The 18476-nt window shown below is 43.2% G+C and overlaps 1 protein-coding gene across 2 annotated transcripts in view; it reads right to left on the bottom strand.

Moving 5' to 3' along the window:
* Positions 1-18476, bottom strand: part of AFF1 (ALF transcription elongation factor 1) — a 67207-nt gene that overhangs the window by 12063 nt on the left and 36668 nt on the right. Inside the window, exons 4-12 of one of the 2 annotated variants that reach the window (XM_014880565.2) lie at positions 12504-12548; positions 11382-11468; positions 10770-10806; positions 10350-10401; positions 6147-6201; positions 5975-6018; positions 4430-4586; positions 2259-3131; positions 500-597 (exon numbers count right to left, since the gene is read on the bottom strand). In XM_014880565.2, coding sequence (XP_014736051.2) covers positions 500-597; positions 2259-3131; positions 4430-4586; positions 5975-6018; positions 6147-6201; positions 10350-10401; positions 10770-10806; positions 11382-11468; positions 12504-12548 — 1448 coding nt within the window. The remainder of the gene's footprint in view (positions 1-499; positions 598-2258; positions 3132-4429; positions 4587-5974; positions 6019-6146; positions 6202-10349; positions 10402-10769; positions 10807-11381; positions 11469-12503; positions 12549-18476) is intronic. The other variant, XM_014880566.2, reaches the window with a different exon arrangement.

Below are 18476 nucleotides of genomic sequence, written 5' to 3'. Positions count from 1 at the left end.
CTCTCGGGAACACTGCCCAGTTAGAAACAGGCTCTTGGAAGCACTCACTAGAGCAAAGGCCTGGCCAGAATGCTGCCAGTGCTCTGGTATGCCAATTACAGGGAAGGCTCCAGCAGAGCTACCAGCAGCACTGAAATGCTGCACAGGGAAAAAGGAGGAATTCCTGGTCACAAAGGCCACCTGAAATTCCAGACAGTCAGGACTCAAAAGCACATTGGTTTTGTGTCCATTGGGTCACGTAGGAAAACAAGACAAAGGACAATAGGATGACTTTAGTGGAAAAGGAAAATGCTCACTGCCCTCACCCACCCACACCTACAGAACTGGTTTTTGATTTTGGTTGCTTCCAGGATGTAAAGGCAAATCTGCTGTAGATTAGGTTTCAGAAGGAACATTATGTTAGAAGCAAACTCATGAGTATAAGGACAGGAGATACACTTCCTTCATCTAAGCTGTTTAGGAAAGACTTGGATTTATACATCCTTCACTGTATACTCACTTCAATTTACTGGAGTCTTTGTTAGATGAAGACTGCAATGATTTTGTTTCTTTTTCTGATTTCATTTTCTTCCTATCAGTTTCCTCCTTCTCTCCCCTCTAATAGGAAGGAAAAAAAAAAGAAAAAATAAAATCACTTAGGCTTTCAAAATTCACATAAAATACAGATCAACACAGCTAAGTTTGATTGAGTCTGGTTAAAAAAAAGAAGAAATATATCTTATTGGAACCAACTAATTGCAAACCCACAGCACAGAAGATACAGATGGCAAGCTCACTGACAGGTAATCTAAAATGACATTTTATCTAATTTTGCTTGGCTAGATTAATTGCTTTGTAGTGGCAGGGATGAAACTGCTAAACCTGTTGCTGCTACCAGTAATCAAAAACAAGGCATTTGCATGTGAGTTAGATCACACAGATACTACAGATATGCAGGGGGGTTCATTTTTATCACCAAAATGCTGATATAGGTGAAATTTAAAAGCACCAGTAATCTGGGGATCCCAGAGCTGGATGCAGCACAGCAGGTGGGGTCTTACCAGAGAGGAGCAGAGGGGCAGAATCCCCTCCCTCAGCCTCCTGACCACACATGTTTGGATGCAGCCCAGGACACATTTGGCTTTCTGGGCTGCAAGCACGCACTGCTGGGTCATGCCCAGTCTCTCATCCAGCAGAATCTCCAGGTCCTTCTCCCCGGCATGCTCTCAGTGAGTTCTTCTCCCAGCCTGTACTCATGTCTGGGACACAGCCAGCTTTGTGTCACTCACAAGGGTGTGCTGTGACACAGTCTGCCTCTGGCAGGGTGCTCAGGACAGGGCTCCAGCACTGAGATCACATCCTTACACTGTTTTTCAGGTTCCACACAGGCACAAAAGATGTCTGACAGCTGTACCTGACCCAGCTGGCTGCCCTGAGGCCCCAAGGGTACTGATGCACTGACAGAACTGACAGTGAGGCACTGAGAGGGGCTTCCCTGCAGTCAGGCACTGGGATTGCAAGGCAAGACATGTCTAATATCAAATAGCTCCTCTCCTGTGTCTCTTATACAAAAGGAAAACATGTGACAGATTCACTGCCTGTTGCCCTTTCTCCCACTGCTCTGCAAGAGCAGGAATTTCTGTTCTTCAGAACAGAAATCTCTAGTTTCTTCACCATTTCTCTGCTCTTCTCAATTCTACCTCGCAAGTACAGGAAATTCATAAAATGGCAAAACTAAATGAAACCCAAACCAAGGGCTGAGCCACCAACTCTCTGAGGAGGACCAAAAAAGGAGTCAGGGACTGAAATATCCAGAGGGAATACCCAATCCCCACAAGGTCTGCAGCCAACTCTTTGTGCAGCTGACCCAGCTGGCTGGAGGTATATTCATAGTCCCCTTTGGGAGTCAGCTTCTCAAAGAACACTTGTGAGCAACGATCACCTAAGTTAAATAAAGGGCTGTCTTATAATTCAATGGAAAGTGACTGTTACAACTAGTTTTATTGTCTGAGAAAACCAGGATTTCAAGAAAACAGAGCAAAAATATATTCCAAAATACCCAAGCATGTTAGATAGCTTACAGAGCTTTTCATTTGCTCAGGAGGGATTTGTGACCAACAAGAAACATCTGCAGACAGTTTTGATTCACATTCCCCTTGATAATAGCTTTATAGAAGGATAATGGCTCTACTCCCAACCTATGAAGGGGGAAGTCCACACAGGTTTTTCAGATAACACATTGGTCCTTGTACAAACCCACCTCCCAATCCACCTCTCACCTTCTTTTTTCTAAGGGACTCCTCAGGACTGTCCATGGCTTTCCTCTTCAAGTCCTGTTTCCTTGCACCAGGAAGGTCCTTGGTCTCTGCTTTCCTTTGGTGCTCATTTTTCCTGGGGGGCTGAGGGACTTTTTCCAGGTGACAGAGATCTATTTTCACCACGAGGTGCTCACGGGTTGGGGGATCCCTCACTGGTGAGAGCAACTTCTCCCTGAGAGGCAAGGGCAGTTTCTCCTTGGGCAAATCCTGAAGCCTGTGGCTGCTGGTCCTGATGGAGGTTGTGCCCTGGCCCTGAGGAAGGGGACTGAGACCATCGCGTGCTTGGGCATCTCCCATGAGCCTGGGGTCCAAGAAGGGTTTGGCATTGGCCTGGTGGGAGCCCTTGTCCTTTTTTTTCTCAGAAGGCTCTTGAAGTCCTGGTTTCAGATCTTTTCTGTCACTGGATTTTGTCTTCACTGTTTTTTTGACTTTTGGCTTGTCCCTGAAAGACTGGTCAGTGACCTCCAAAGGCCCAGGCTCACTCTCCACCTTCAGGCCTCTCTTGGGCTCCTGGTGCAGCAGGGTCTTGCTGGGCCCTTTGATCCCCACGGTCTGCCTGGGCGAGGGCTCATGTGCCGGAGCCTTCTGGCAGCTGCGTTTGGTCGGAAGAGGAGCCTCCTGAGGAGCCCTGGCCACTTGGCTCTTGTGAGGAGGCTCCCTCAGCTCAGTGTGCTGCTGGGAGGAATTGCTGCTGATGTCCTGCTCCTGCTTCTTGGCCTCCTCACGTCCATCCCCACGGGCAATGTCACTGAGGCTCTCTGTTGGCACTGCTGGTGGGTTCACCTTGGTCAGCCAGTTGTCAAGCTGCCACTTATTAGGAGTTGGTGGCTCGGGCTGCAGACAAAAAGAGAAAGGGAAGATTCAAAACTGATGTTTTTATGGGCTGTTTCCATCCTAGCAGAGCTTACCAGAGCCCAGGGACTGCTGCCTAGAGATCTCAAAGTGTTTGCTTTTGCATGTGAAGAACTGACTATAAACAAACAGGCCATGTGCCCTAACTTGCTCTAGAGCATCATGGATGAACAGTTGGCTGAATAAAAAAGGACGAAAAGGTCAATGGCAATAACTAGGACTTCATTAGTATTTTCAAGACAAACCAGGCAGAATTTAATAAAAGAGAAGTACATCATCTTCCTTCAAAGACACCATATTGCAGTAGGCAAAGTCTGTAACTGAACTGCTGGAGGGCAAAGAGTATTAGAGTGAGATGGAAAGACAGGCTGTCTCAGAGCTTGGTTTTGGCTTCTCTCTGTTTGTGCACTTCTAAGGTGAAAAGAGAGAGAGCTAGAGCTGAGGCAGGGGAGGAATATTAAATTACAAGGGGTTTTGTAAGAGTACCTCAAAACTGCCAGTAGATTGTTTTGCATCAGCTGTGGTCTGCAGACACAGCCATGTACTTCCCAGTGGCCTGAGAATGTTTTGCAAGCTGGAAGAACTGTTTGAGAGCATGGGACACAAGCACTTCTGCAGCAGATTTTTTTTAAAATGCATGGTCTCACAATTATGAAAGTTTAAGGCACCAAGTTCTGTTTGTCTGCTTTCCCCAATAAAAGCCTCAGAAATGCCAGTGCAGCAGTATCCAAGCCAAATTCAACAGCAGCAAGACTAAGCATATTCCAGCCCTTCCTGCAGGTCTGATCCCTTCAGCTGCAACCTGAGAGAAGCTGAACCTGTCACTCATGCACAGAAGCTGTAGGGAGGCAGCAGCTCCTCTTAAATTATCAGGAAACTGCTCTCACCCTGACACTTCCCATAAAGGCACCCAGAAATCCTGCACAGGCAAAGGTGGACCCCACACAGTCCAGCTGTGCTTCCCATTTGTGCCTTCTCTTGTCTCCCAAGTGAAGGCACTGATTCCTCCAGGAGGGCTAGACAACTGAGCCAAAGGACATGGGGGAACACTTCCAGGTTGGGCATCTGAAAGTCTAATCATGTTAGTACTAAGGGTAACTAAGGTTGACAAACTCAAGAATGGAAGCAAAGGGCAAGAAAAGTCGAGTGATGCAACAAAGATGTCAAGGGGACACCTGAACAATGACAGCATTTAAAGTCTCCTGCCCTGACTGCATTGAGACAGCAGAGTGTGAGGCAAGGGGCTGTGTGAGCAGCCTCTGCCTTTCATTTGCATTCACCTCAGGTGCTGGTGCTCTTGGAGGGTCGTTTGCTTCACTGTCACTCGAGTGGCTCTCTGTCTCCGAGTCTGAGGAGCTGTCTGAGTCACTGGTGCTCCCTGACTCCGAGCTGCTGGAATGTGCTGATGCCACACTCTTGGGCTGGGACTGTAAGGAACTGCAAGGCCACGTGAGATAAAATTAGAAAGCAGCATGGCTGAAGGTTACTCACTTATTATATTGACAGGGCAGTATTCAAAAATAACTGAAACCCCATGTTATGGCACTTAGCTGAGAGGGGAGAAGGCCAGAGAAATACATTGGCATACTCAAAAAATAAAGCACCAGAATAAAAAATTGCTGGAAACAATAAAACCTTCAACTCCAACCCAGTCAAATATGCAGGCAGGATGCCACTGCTACAACGTGGAGCTGCATTTTGCCAACCAAAGTTTAAAAAGCACTAAAACTGCCCAGTGCTTTTCTGAAAATCTCAACTCTCAAAATCAAAAACTTCCAATAAAAGTGAACGAGGAAGGAACATATATTTCAGGATGGTTTCTGGTTTTTCTGTTTTTCCCTTTAAGTTTTCCCTTCAGCTGTGTTACTTGGTCACGTTGTTGTATCCACTTTATTAATAACCACAATAGCAGCACTTCTTGCAACACCCTACTCTAACGAAAAGTGTTTTTCTCCACACTGACAATGGAGTGGATGGAATCAAGGAAGAGCTGTCCCTTTTATCCACAGTGTTTTTCTTTTGAAATGGGCTTACAAAATTAAAATGTAGATATTTTAATTTATCAGTGTCAACACATTTGTATGAGTTGGAGGCAAGCTCCTTGCTGATCCAAGACTGATATCATGAGATCACTCCTATTTTAAGAGTTTGCAGAGTCACACATCATGCCAAGTATCGGTGTGCTCCTCTGCAAGTCTGACTTTGTAGATCACTCTTGCGCTTGAAGAATATGCATATCAAGCCAAAAAAATCTACTTCAGTGCTCTCCTATAGGAAAAATTTTGAGCTTTTCCATCCTTCTTCCTCAAATGCTGGCATGTGGCTGTTCAGTCTACCTTGAATACTGCTTCTGACTAACAATACATGGCAGGAACTGCTTACAATCAGCTTCCTTATCAAGAGGAGCTGAAACAGCCTCAGTGAGTCTTCCTAACCCTTTCCTGTTCTTTACCCACTTGGCTGTTTTGGGCTTCCTTCTGAGCTAAAACTGGATTCACATCTCACCCATTGCCCCTACAGCTGAAAATCCCATCAAGCTGCAGAGTGATCTACAGACACTGGTGGAGGGGAGGAGGAGAAGAAAAAGGAGCAGTTCAGGAAATACAGTTCTGGTTCATAGGCAAAATCCAGCATGCCTGGATTATTCATTTCTAATTGGAGCTTCCCAGAAAACCCCACACAACTAAAGCTGACTTTCAAGAGCAGCCAGAAACCAAAATCTGTAGCTACAAGAGAAACCAGGAACCCTTACCCTTCTACCCCACATATAAACAGCAGTTTTGTTTTTCTCCTTATGTGATCTAGCTAGTAGTTTGGGAACAAACCTGTACCTTGGAGGAGCAAGTGAAGAAGGTGACTTTTCAACAACCTGTTTTGTTCACAAAGACAAAGAGGAGAGGGGGAGGAAAGGTTAGCTCAGAACTCAGAACAATGCAACAAGTGGTGATGTTTAAAGGGAAGTCTGTGTGCCTAGTGTATAAAACAGCTAAAACCGACTTGGTCGTCACCACTCTCTTCACTATCACTGAGCTGCAGGTCGTCCTGGAGCATTCTGAAAGACAACCAGAAGATAAATATCAGCCAAGGCAGACACATTTTGAAGCAGCAGGCACTGATAAAGATTTGGTTTGTACTTGCCAAAACAAACCGACCACCCCCATCCTTTCTGAACATCTGCCATGCTCAATCTACTAAACCCTGTCATTACCTGAAATGAATGGTTAAAATGTTTTAATTTTTTTATGGGTACAGTAAGAGACTCTGATGCTATCAGCCTGTACTGGCTCCCCAAGGGACAAAGTGTCGGGGCACCAGGAGCTGTGCTTGTTCACACACTCTGCTCTCAGGGGCTGTGAATGTTTCTTCTGTCCCAGGGGTCCTCATTCAGCTGCTCAAGTCTCCAATCACACGTGTAAATCAACGCCAAGGTCAAGCCTCTCTCCCATCTCTTCTCTACTCAATGAACTCCATTTTCCTGCACATCTCAGCAGTACTGTCAAGCAGTTCAGGTACTCAGAGCAGTTTACAAGTGGGGAGGCACAAGCTCTGTTTCACTACTTCTAGAGAAGAGAACAGGCTGCCCACAAACATTTCCAAAAGCATAATTTAGTCCTGTGCCTGCAGGTGGTAACTACTGTTTGCAATTTCAATATATTACCAAGGTTCTTAAAAGGCTGGAAGGGAAGGAGAGGGACCCAAAGCTCTCCCAGGTTGTTATCCCCCATCTCTGGCAATTGTGCAGGCATCCCAAAAGAAGTTAAAAAATAGGCAGGTAAAACTTGGCTATTCAAAAGTATAGTTATTCAAATCTTGAAGCTAGCTTGCAATTTATTCCTCAATCCAGAGGATTATTCAAGTGTCCTTCCAAAAATGGAATCAAAAGCTTGGGAGCCGAGACAGGGATTTTAATCAATCAGGTCAAAACTCTGCTTATTTCAACCTCATTTCAAACCAAGGGCTTTCTGTGAGAAATTTTTCTTATGGCCAAAAAAGAAAAACAGGACTCTGACCCTTCATGACAACATATTTTATAGCAAGAAAACAACTATAAAAGATCTCCAGTGAACCACATCACCCTGGAAAAATGGAGAGAAAGTTGGAAAAAGTCGGTGCTTTCTTTTTTCAGGCATTTTGACTGTCATTCCCCTGTGCTCTACCCTCCACTGCCTCATTTCCTCACACACCTTCTCGCTGGAAATCACCTCTTGCCTCTTCATTTAGAGTAAACACTGAAGGGAAGCACTATGAGACACCACCTTGGAAAGGGAGAGCCCCAAATTTCCTACAGAAGGCCAACCGCCTGCAGTCTGCAGCAATCCTGCACGAGCCAGCTCTGCTTGTGGGCCAGAGCCCAAGCTCACTGCCAGACAGATGAGGCACAGAAATGAAAAAAGAACAGCAACAGTACAGGCACTCTCCACACTTGTGGGCAGTTTGGCTAAGCATCTACTGGTATCTCAATGAATCCTTTTTATTTTCTTTTACAACTCCTAAGGGGAAAGAGTGGTAGTGAAGAAATTTTCAGGGATGCTAAAACAGGATGCTCAAAGGTTTTAAGTTTGGTTTTGGGGTTTGTTTTTTTCTTGTTTGTTTTTGTCTTGTTTCTTTTTTTTCTTGTTTGTTTCTTGTGCTTTAAGAATTGTGGGCTTATTTCCTTTAGAAGTGAGAGGGTAATCACAGAATCATAGAATGGTTTGGGTTGGAAGAGACCTTTGAGATCATTTAGTTGGAAACCCCTGCTGTGGACAGGGTCATGCAAAGACACTACCTAGATCTCTTTAAATCTGATTAAACTGTTTGTAATAAAAAGGACTACCTTTCCCACCTGAGCTCCTGGTAAACAAAATGCATAAAAGAACACTGCAACTACTTATGCTCCATTTGGGATCAAGGAAGAGCACTAAAATTTCAAGTCATACTTCTACAAAGGCAGACAACAAAGCCACTTCCCCCAAAACAAGGTTTTGACAAATTGTTAAATAGTCTAGTTAAAGAAAATAAATCTGCCTTAATAATTTTAATGCTCCAGTTAGCTCAGGAATTAAAGAGATGCCAAAGTTTCATTTGCAGGACCTGTTCATCTGCATTATATACACACCATTAATCTCCCTAAAGCTATTTAAAAAGAGTTCTTTCAATGAAAGAAGCAGCACTAAAATTATTATCACTTGCCAAACAACCTCGCTGAAAGCACAGGCTGGTCCCTCTCTGCTAGCCAGGTTAAAGATGCATCACCAAGAATGAGCTGGCAGCTCCCCTTTTAAAAGAAGGGCTGATTCCATTCCAGCACTGCCAGGTGCAAACTTCAGGGCTGCATTCAAGAATGAAATCCATCTGGGAAATCCCTGCACGCTCTGAAAAGCTGAATGCTTAATTTGGGCACACAGATGCCCTGGGATTTCATCTTCTAATTAACCAGCACAATCACTGTTTGTTTTCAGCCAGCTATACTTTGCAACACAAGCTACTGCAGGCAGCTGAATTTTCAGACAGTCACGTGTGCTTTGAACAGCACAGAAAGCCAAGCCTGTTGTGCCAGAGAAAACAAACACAAAAAAGAAGGGATGCATCACTTCAAGGGAAAGATGTAGAAGTAGTCCTGGGGCAAATTTCACTTGGACACAAACCCAGGCCACTCTGTTCCTCCTGCTTCCACTGCCTTTGCCTACCGTGGGCTCACACATCCCTTCCAGATGAGCTCTGGCTCTGAAGTGCCCAGCAAGGATGCTGAGCAGAGAGGGATCATGGCTAAGGACACAGCTCCATACCATGCCAAATTTACAATTCTGGCCCTGTGGGCTAAGGAAGGAGTCTTTTCCAATTCTTATCTGCAGGAAAAGTCTCTTCTCTCTCTGCTGCCTGGAAAACGGACTAAAGGGCTAACGGGATTTTTACAAGCAGTTGACAACTGAAATAATGATGATGGTCATAGGGTAGCTGGGGAGGAAGGCAGAGCCTGGAGCAGTTGGAACTACTAGTTTTAGTAGTGCAGTGAAAATTTCCAGACATCATTGAGGAGGAGTAAACTGGGGTGGATGAAAGTGAAGCAAAATAAGGAAGAGATTAAGGCAGTAGCTGACTGCTCAGCAAGTCACTATCCCATGCCCCCAGTGAGTGAGGGCTCCTCTGCATAATGCTGGAACAGTAGCTAAAGGGGTGTTTAAGAGACCCTACAGAGCTTGAGTGAAAAATTCTAGAATCTCAAGCAAGATGGAGATATGCTTTTGCTCTTACTTGTGACGACTTACTTGTAAGTAACCCAGTTTTGCTGGCTTTTTAATTAAATGATTTGTGATAAGGAAAAGGCAAACAAGTGGAGTAAGCTTTGTAGTCTGTAGTTTGCAGCCTTCTATGGAAGAACATATCATGGAGTAACAAGATCTTTATGTATTATATGAACCGACAGACATTAGAATTTAATGGTTCAGCAAGCGCCTTGCACAGGGACCCCCCCTGAGCCTTCCAGACATGGAAAGATTTCTGTTTGTTACTCAGGGCTCAGAACCTAGCAATGATGCATTTGGCCAAGTTAATCCTGAAAGATTATTGTCAGCCCACACAAAACTGCTTTCAAGCAAGCAACTTCTGTAATTAACCTAATTAACAGATAACCACTTTCACCTACAAGGACAGCACCAAGTTATTTTATCTACCTTTTTTTTTTTTGCTTTGAAATTTCAGCCCTGTTTTTTACAGTTCTAGTAGATGTAGCTTTACTAGCCCTCCCAGGCTTCAAAACAATATCCAGCATCAATCAGATTCAGTTTGGATCCTTTGTAACTTATGTCAGTTGGATGCATTATTGTAGGTTGAAGAGCACAAAACTGTGATGTTAAATAGCCACAGATTAAAAGAACAAAATAACTTTAATCTGATGTATTAATAGTTGGGTTTTGTCTTCAGTTTTGTTTTAACACAGTCATTGTAATCATGACAAGGTTTAGTGGACTTGGCACTGTCAGGTTAAGAATTGGACTGGATGATCTTACAGGTCTTTTCCAACCTAAATGATTCTATGATTCCATCATGAAACAATGATGTTTCTGTTGGTGAAAATTCCCTGCATTAGAATTTGTCTAAGAAAAATCAGACTGATAAAACCTTAATCTTCAGAAACATCAAGTAACCCAAAATATGTTTTTTTCCAGATTCTTTTAATTAACTGCATAGTAGAGATGTGAACAGGGTCTGGTTACTTACGATGTTCTTGGCTGAGAACCTGGCAACATTTCTGAAGGTGTTCCATATTGCTCTGGAAATCAAAAATAAATACGTTGGGTTTATTTGCCTCCTTTATAGCATTTTTGCACCCTATGGTCTATGAGCACCAGATTCACTACTTTCTTCTAGGACATAATTGTCATTCAGATTATTCATTATTCCAAATAGGGTTTCCTAATGAAATACCATTTGTCCTCTGATAAACAGCTGCCTTAATGTCTAGGTAATGAAAGTACACAATCTGTTAAGCCATTTCTAAATTCATCACTGTTCAACAAAGCAGAGCAAACCATGCCTCTTAATCAATGCAAACATTTGACATGTCATGTATAACACACAACACACAAAGCTACCTGTCAATACACACATACTGTGTGTTTCCTTTGGGTATCAACTTACTCTGATCCTTTGCTACAGATCCTTCAGGTTGCAATTCCTAGAAAAACAGGACAGAGTGCAAATTGAGAATAAAATAAATGAGCTCTCTCATAAGACTAGCATATTGATGATTTGTTTTTCACGTGTTACTTTACTGTAATAAACATTTCAACTAGCTTGTCAAAGTGTCCCATAGTCTAAGCTAGCCTGACAAAGCTTAGCATGGACAGAAATTATAATGTGCTACTGTCACCAAAAACAGGTTGTGGTTACATTACGAGTACGTGCATTCTTGAAGAAATACTTTAAAAACTTTATAAGGGCTGCCAAACACTTCTGTTTAACACAGCCAGCAAATATTTCTGTTGACCAAAAGATAAAATGTACTTTATGTTTCAGCAGAGATAAAATGTCTCAGACAAGTAGTTGTACTTGAAGGCCACAATTACAACAAACGTCTAAGTTTTTTTATTCATCCCCATTGTGCTTTAATTTATCTGACTCTTTCTGAAGGTACTACCTCCTAACAGGCCCTATTTATAGAAGGGGGCAAAAAATCAGATGGAAACACATACAATAGTCAGAAAGCTCTCTACTACTTTATCAGCAGTCCTGGCAGAAAGAGTGTCTTACCTTTGCTGGGAATGGAAATTTGGAAGGCTCTGCTTTAGTAGGTGTATTAAGAGCAGTCAGGGGAGGTGGCCAAGACCGGGTCATTTCCTGGCAAGAGATTGAGAGGAGCAGCCATCAGGATTTTTGCTGATAGGCACAGATCAAGTTTCATACTTCAGAGATTCATTTGGATTTACCTCCTCATGCATTTGGATATGTTTGCTCACGGTTGCTACAAAAACAGTGATATGCATTACTAACAGGCTAGAATATAGGATATGTCTGGTGAAACACAAAAAGATGCCAGATTTCCAGAAGTCCTTGTGCTGCAACCCCAGTCAGCACAGGGCAGCCAGTGGGCACCAGTGCACAGTTTACCTCTAGCTAAAACACTGCCCCAACAGCAGCTTCTGGAGAGCAACCAAGGCATCAGGATTTTGCAACCTCAAGCAACAGCAAGGGAAGTGAATTGCAGAAACCAAACTGTTCCACCAGTATTTCAGCATCTCAGAATAGCATTTGACATCAAGGAACCATCTCCTCAAGATCAGCACCACTGGCTTGGGAATCCCAGGGCATTTTCACACTGTGCACAGGGAAGGGATAACATGGACTCAGCCACAGCCACTTGGAGCCTGTGCACTGCTCACAGTCAGTTCTGACACAAGGTTACAGCATCAGACATGGCTTTGCTCTGCATCAGTGGGCTGGAATTACAGTGAGGGAGCAGCAGCAGTGCCATGCACAGGCAGGTGGGAAGGACACCCTCTGCTCAGGGCCATGCTGCTGGGGCTGGCAACACAGACATGAGGCAGCTTGTCCAGAGCCTTTGGATGAAGGGCACTTGGGAGTGGCAAACCCCTGACTTGATGTAGCAGTAGCTCTGGCTATCTTAGATGACTTGTCAGTCTTGAACTGTACCAGACTATATTACACTTATGTACTGATAGAAAGACTGATCTTACAACTCCAGCTGTATTCAAGGCTGACTCTTATCTTTACTTCTCCTCAACACACCCTAAAACTAGTGACAGCTACATCTGCTGAGTGAACAGAAGCAGAGAGGTATTTTTTCCCCAAACATTACCTTAAGGCATGCAAAATCTAAGCAAACACAGAGATCTATTATTTAACAGTACCTACCCTCAAAATTTCTTCAATAGACTGCACATCAATGGGGTTGGTTTGCTGTAACAAGAAAGAGGGAAGCAGTATGAGTTCGTGTTTTTTACCAACTGACATGAGAAAGGCACACACTCAGTGAACATTTGCTTACCAACAGCTCAATAAATTTCATGGAAGTCCATTAGTAATAAAATGCAAGTAAGGATTAAAATCCCCATCAGAAGGGCAGTTAGTAATGCACTTCTAAAATGCCTCTTGTTTCCAAGTCCTTGGCAGAGGTGACTGGAGATTCCGCCAGGACGCTCTGCCTGGAATGGGGTAAAAGGACTCAAACAATGCCACCAGCAGCAAATGGTATTTGCAAAGCTACTGGTGGGTCAATGGAAAAGGGAGCATCACAGAGCTTTTGGTGTTGAATAAATCTGAAACCAGTCTGACTCATCAATCCCAAAGTTAAACATCCTGATAGTGAGATGCAGATGTGGTAGACTCGGTAAAGTACCTGATAAAGGAACAAACATTCTACTGATACAACCAATAACTTATCTAAAGCTGCTAAGCTGACACAGCTGGCCTGAAGGGATCTGACAGTCAAACACTTGATACTATAAAAGCCCAGTTCTGAATTTTAACAGCAGGATCTTCTAACATATCCCTTCTCGGTGTGTATGTGTGCTTCCACACACTGATATGTCCCAGTCATGGGGAACACCCCTTCCACAGATCAGCTTCTCATCTACTAACAAGGCTTGTGTTTTGAACGTATCTGTCATTTACATGCTCTTTCCTTACTGATATCAGTAAAGGAGGCTAAAACAGAAAACAACCAAAGAACTGAGTAGTTATAATGAGCAAAATGCATGCCAGATCAGTTTCTTGTCTATAAATAAGAAATTCTATGGAAGTGCCCAGTCATGATCAGAGTAGTTGCTGAAAGGGAAAGACCAGGAAGACTTTATTCATATTCAAGAAAGCTGACAGTGAGCCGCAGTGCCCAAGCAGAAGGATCTTCCCCGGACAAAAAATTAAAGAGCAATGCAAGCAAACACTTAATAAAGTCCAAAGTTGTCATCCTTGGCCTTTTACAGGAAGTCCACTCATCTGTTTCCCACATGCTGCACTATTTACATTGGAAGAAGGAGATGAGGAATGCCTTTTCCTTGCAACTTCATTTGTCTGAGTCTACATAAAACTCTCATTGAAGCACTGGTCATTTGACAAAGCCTTGAATTTCTTCAGAAAATCACATATGGAGAGCTGCTTCTGCCCTTACTCACCCAAACAAAGCTGAGGCAGATTAGTCACATGAATGAAAGCAAGGCCTGCAGATGTGTCCCACAGCAGACAGGAGGAGGGGACAGGGAGGGCAACCAGCAAGGAACTACCACATGGCAAGAGACTGGAATGTTTTATAACTCATAGTGACAAAAAAGACACCCCTTTTCCTCCTTTTCTTCTCAGCAGGCTTATCCTGATAGCTCAGACTAATTTACTTCTTAATTCAGTAAGTGGTGAATAGCAGACACATTCACTTGCATCTTCCTGGGCAAAATGCTAAAATGCTTCAGAAACTCCTGTGATATCCCATGACAGCACCACAGAAGAAAATTTCTTACCAGTTTCATGGCAAGTTAAGATCCTGCCTGGATGAAGTATTTCAAAACTCTCTCTATAATGGATTGATTGCAACAAATCAAAATCAGTTTATTTCACCCATTTCAGAAACTTAAGTTTTATGAGGTGATAAGTGATGACAAAAGTGGAATGCAATTAACCTGAGAATAAGAGAATATCTGTAACAGCCAGTCTGGACCTCTCTTACCCTTGCCAAACAACCCACGGCCCCCTTCCTGGAGTTCTTTCTGATGAGCCTGAAAGGACTTCGACATTGATACAGGTTTACATACACAGAGTATTTATAGTTCAATAGTCAGGAGGATTTATTGTAACCCCCAAGGGTTCAGTGACTGGTTCTCCACAGGTCCAGGGGCTCAGCAGAAACCACTTTCTTCCTCATGGCACAAAATTTAAAGGAAAACAAACACACAACACTGAACAAGCACCACACAAGTCTGCAGTGGCAGCATAAGGACCTCTGTCTTTGCTGGGTTTTTTAGGACACCATTATCAATCACAATCACAGATTGTTTGGGACATGCACAGGGTCAAAACCACACCAAAACTGGGCAGAGTCAGCTGACTGCACAGGGGCTCTGCTTTCAGGTAGGACTGTGACTGTCCCTGTGCCCCAAGGAGGTGGGGGGCACACCTCCTTTCCCTCCATCCCAGCTCCAGTGACCAAGGACATTTCATCTTTAACAAAGCTATGAATCCAGTGCCTGAAGGAGCTGGGCTTTTCTGCATCCTGAGTGTTTTTCTCCCCTTTTGCTTTTTTTTTTTTTTTTTTTCTTCAAGTCACATCTTGGCTGTGTTTCAGCTTGTTAAACCACTAAACCACCATTAAACCACAATAACCACTCAAGCAGCAAGGGATGTCCTTGCCAGCTTTAAGAGAAGAATTTTAGGGGAAAAGAGAAATACGATGCTGCTGCAGGAAGAGTTACAATGCCATAAGGCCAAAGAAATCCCTGAAAGGAGCTCAGCTCCACTGAGGACTGAGGCTGTGGGAGATCAAATATTCCACATTGCTGTCTATCCCTGCTAGCACTTCTTCAGCCTTTCCTGGGAACACTGTAATGTGCTGCCTGCAGACAACTCCAGTTAAGCCTGGTGCATATTTACTGTCTGACACTGACATCTGTACAATCCCCAGCTTGGATTTCCTTATGCCACATCCACACTCTTTCAATTTGGGAATGACACAGGCACCTCCAAATGTCACTTACAGAATGTTTTGATAGTCAAGGTCAAGCACAATCGTGGGACATCCAGAATTTTTGGTTTGCTGGGTTTGGTCTGGCTTTTTGGAGCCAGTGTTCCCATCCAAACTGATGCTATGCTTCAATAACAGCTAGTTCCTGCAGCAATAGTACTAATTTAATTACTAATAATATTAATAAGAATACTGATTTAAAAGTAAAAAAAGGAAAACAGTCACTGAAGGATTCATTACTACTTTGATCATGAACTGAAAAGGACTTGAGGCCAAAATAATTTCAAGCATCTACACAAATATAAGAACCCCTAGAAGCTACTTGAGGAATTAGTCTGTCTTTACTACAACGGGCATGCAGAAATGCACAGGTGCACATACCCACAAAGGAAGAGAGGGAGCTCTTAATTTAGAAAACAATTTAAAATCTGCACAGGCACTCAATTTGCACTGCATAGCAAGTGTGTGACGAAACTCTCAGAAATACTTTCATGTCCTCTCCTCACAAGCAATTCCAAAATCCACGCACTTTCATGAACACGTAGCTCTGCTCATGCCCTGAGCCTTACACTGCTCTGTTAGGGAACGAATTAGGAAATCAGGATAATAAACTAAAAACCAAGCTCAAACAGGCACAGAAAAGAGATGTCCCACTGGCCGTGATAATATGTGGGCCATAGACACTACAAAGAATAAGCAGTGGATGTTTTGAGGGTGTTTTTTCATAAGGAAGATGAGGTTAGAGAGCTTCTAAGGTTATTTCTTTTTTAAAAGATATTCCATTAAAAATTGCAGCACACATTTTCATCCCACTCTGTCACATGTGCCAAGTGGAGCTGAAGGACCGTATGACTCTCTTGTATGGAAGCAGGGGGCTGAAGCTTTCTCCCTGGTCTTTAAATAGCTTGCCTCTTCAGGAGGCTGTGGCAGAGTAGTTTCAAGTAAGATGTCAAAAAAATCACCTCCCAGAGGGAGTTGGCCATGCATTATTTCAGAAGCCACCGTGTGACACCAATGAGATGTATGGGCTAAACAAGGCCAGGGGCAGTCAGAGCACACAGAGTGTGCAAAGACAAGGAGGGCTGGAAGCAGACATTAACTGGAATGGATACAGGCTGCCTCTCAGGCAAGCATTGAGGTGTCACAGACCTTTCTGCTCCTTCATCTCAGTAATTTCCACCCAACTGCTTATCCCTGCTATTTGCAAGCCTCTGCTGTCACAGTCCATTTGGAGCTGCTCCCTGACATCCTGTGCACAAACAAACCCCTTCTTTCTCCATCTCCACCTTAAGTGAAGCTGGTGCTGCAGGTAGCCAGGCAGTGTAGGAGAGGAGCAGCTACATCACGAGTGCATTGCCTGGTATCTCCTCCTAATTAAAACTGAAACGTGTGTGTGCAGTTCAAGTATGCCAGCCATTGCTCTTTGCCTGATCTCAGACTGAGTTATTAGCACCAACAAAACCCAAGCAAGTGGTGCAGCAACAATGAGAAAAGCCAATTATGAGTTCCATACCCTTCATTCTGCTGTCAGGTTTTCTTTGTTTCCTAATGAGAGCTTCTGCCCCTGCATCTATCAGCAGAGAAGGTCACCTGTTCTCATGCTAAAAAAACCCAAACAAACAAACAGAAGAATCACATTTTCAGTTGCTTCCCATTTAATACTATGCTTTATTATACTTGAATAGGAATAGCTAGTTTTAAATTTATTTCTTCATGTCAAATGTACAGTCATTGCCACTTGAATGTAATGAAGATCACAAAACTGCATACTTCACTGTGTGAAGGCTCAGTTTGAAAACAACAGGCAGGACAAAAATCAGGCTGAAATCTACCTTTCTGTCCTCACTTCATCTATCTGTGCTCAGCCAGCCAGAGCAGGAGGAAATCTTGCATATTAGATGCCCTCTCCTCCTCGCACACAAGTCACGCCAGCAATATTAAGCCAATTTACTCTCCAAAGCAACTTCCCACCTGCATTTCTGTGCAGTTAAAAATCCATCCTCTCTGTGCTATAGACACGTGTGAGATGGACACGCACAGGGCATGTTTCCAAAATGACCCAGCCAACAAGAGACAAGGCATATTTTAATCAAGCCTCTACTAACCCTGATGATGGATGCAGTAATGATCTGCCATGTATTGAAAGAGGCTGCCAAAGCTTGAAGCTCAAACCGTACTGTTGATCGACACCAACACATAAACATGAAAATTCATAAAGGCTTTCACACACTATCTTGAGGAACACCAGACACCAAGCAGATTCTCTGCCAAGGCTATTTAAATGTTCCAAATCACAGAACATAAGTCCTACAATTATTTTCATTTTACAAATCTGTAGCACCTCTTATATTGTACCAAATATTTGCGTAACTTGAAAATAATAATTTAAATACCTTTATGAATGAGTATTTTAGATTATGAGAAAAACACAAAGAAAAACTGCCATGCAATCAGTGTATGCTTTGCTACCAGCAAATTTTCTTTACCCTAGAAAGCACACAGAATCCATGTACAATGCTGTGCACTAGCCTAGTCCAGGGCCCAGTATCCCTGAACTATGGATCAGGGATATTTTAACTGCTTGTAGCTAAATGGATTGGAAACAATAGAAAACGACTTGGTTTTGAAGCACATCCTGGTGAAACTTAGTAACCACAACAGCTCCCTGGGGCATAAAACCACACTTTCATTTCCAACCCAAAGGTTCCATCAGCACCCAACTCTTCTAACAAAACACAACTCTTCTCAGCTCTGGCATCAACAGCCACTTGGGTGAACCAGAGAAAACATCGCTGTTGCAGCTGCTGTAATAAAAAAGAGCCCTGCAAACCAATGGAGAAGTGATAACACAAGGGAAACAGACATGAAAAGCAAACAAAACCATCAAAATTGTGTCAAGCAACAAAGATGCAGGCAAGTAGTCAATACAAGATTTTCTTTTGATTTCTTTCATGTTAAGAAATTGCAGGAATTTGGGGTTTTGTTTGTTTCCTTTTTAAAGTTAATGCAAAAGGTATTAGTGTTTTTAAAAGGAAAAAGGTGGAGCTTGAGCTAACGCTTACAAGTGTAAGTCTTTGCACTGCTGCCTGTGAGCTTTGGATTAAGTCAATAACAAATCAGGCTAAAGTGTGTGCAAACACTTCAAAGCAAACTCTATT

Source organism: Sturnus vulgaris, chromosome 4 (genome assembly GCF_052056855.1).
Source record: "Sturnus vulgaris isolate bStuVul1 chromosome 4, bStuVul1.hap1, whole genome shotgun sequence".
Classification (NCBI taxonomy): Eukaryota; Metazoa; Chordata; class Aves; order Passeriformes; family Sturnidae; genus Sturnus; species Sturnus vulgaris.
This window is presented reverse-complemented; position numbering and strand designations above follow the sequence as displayed.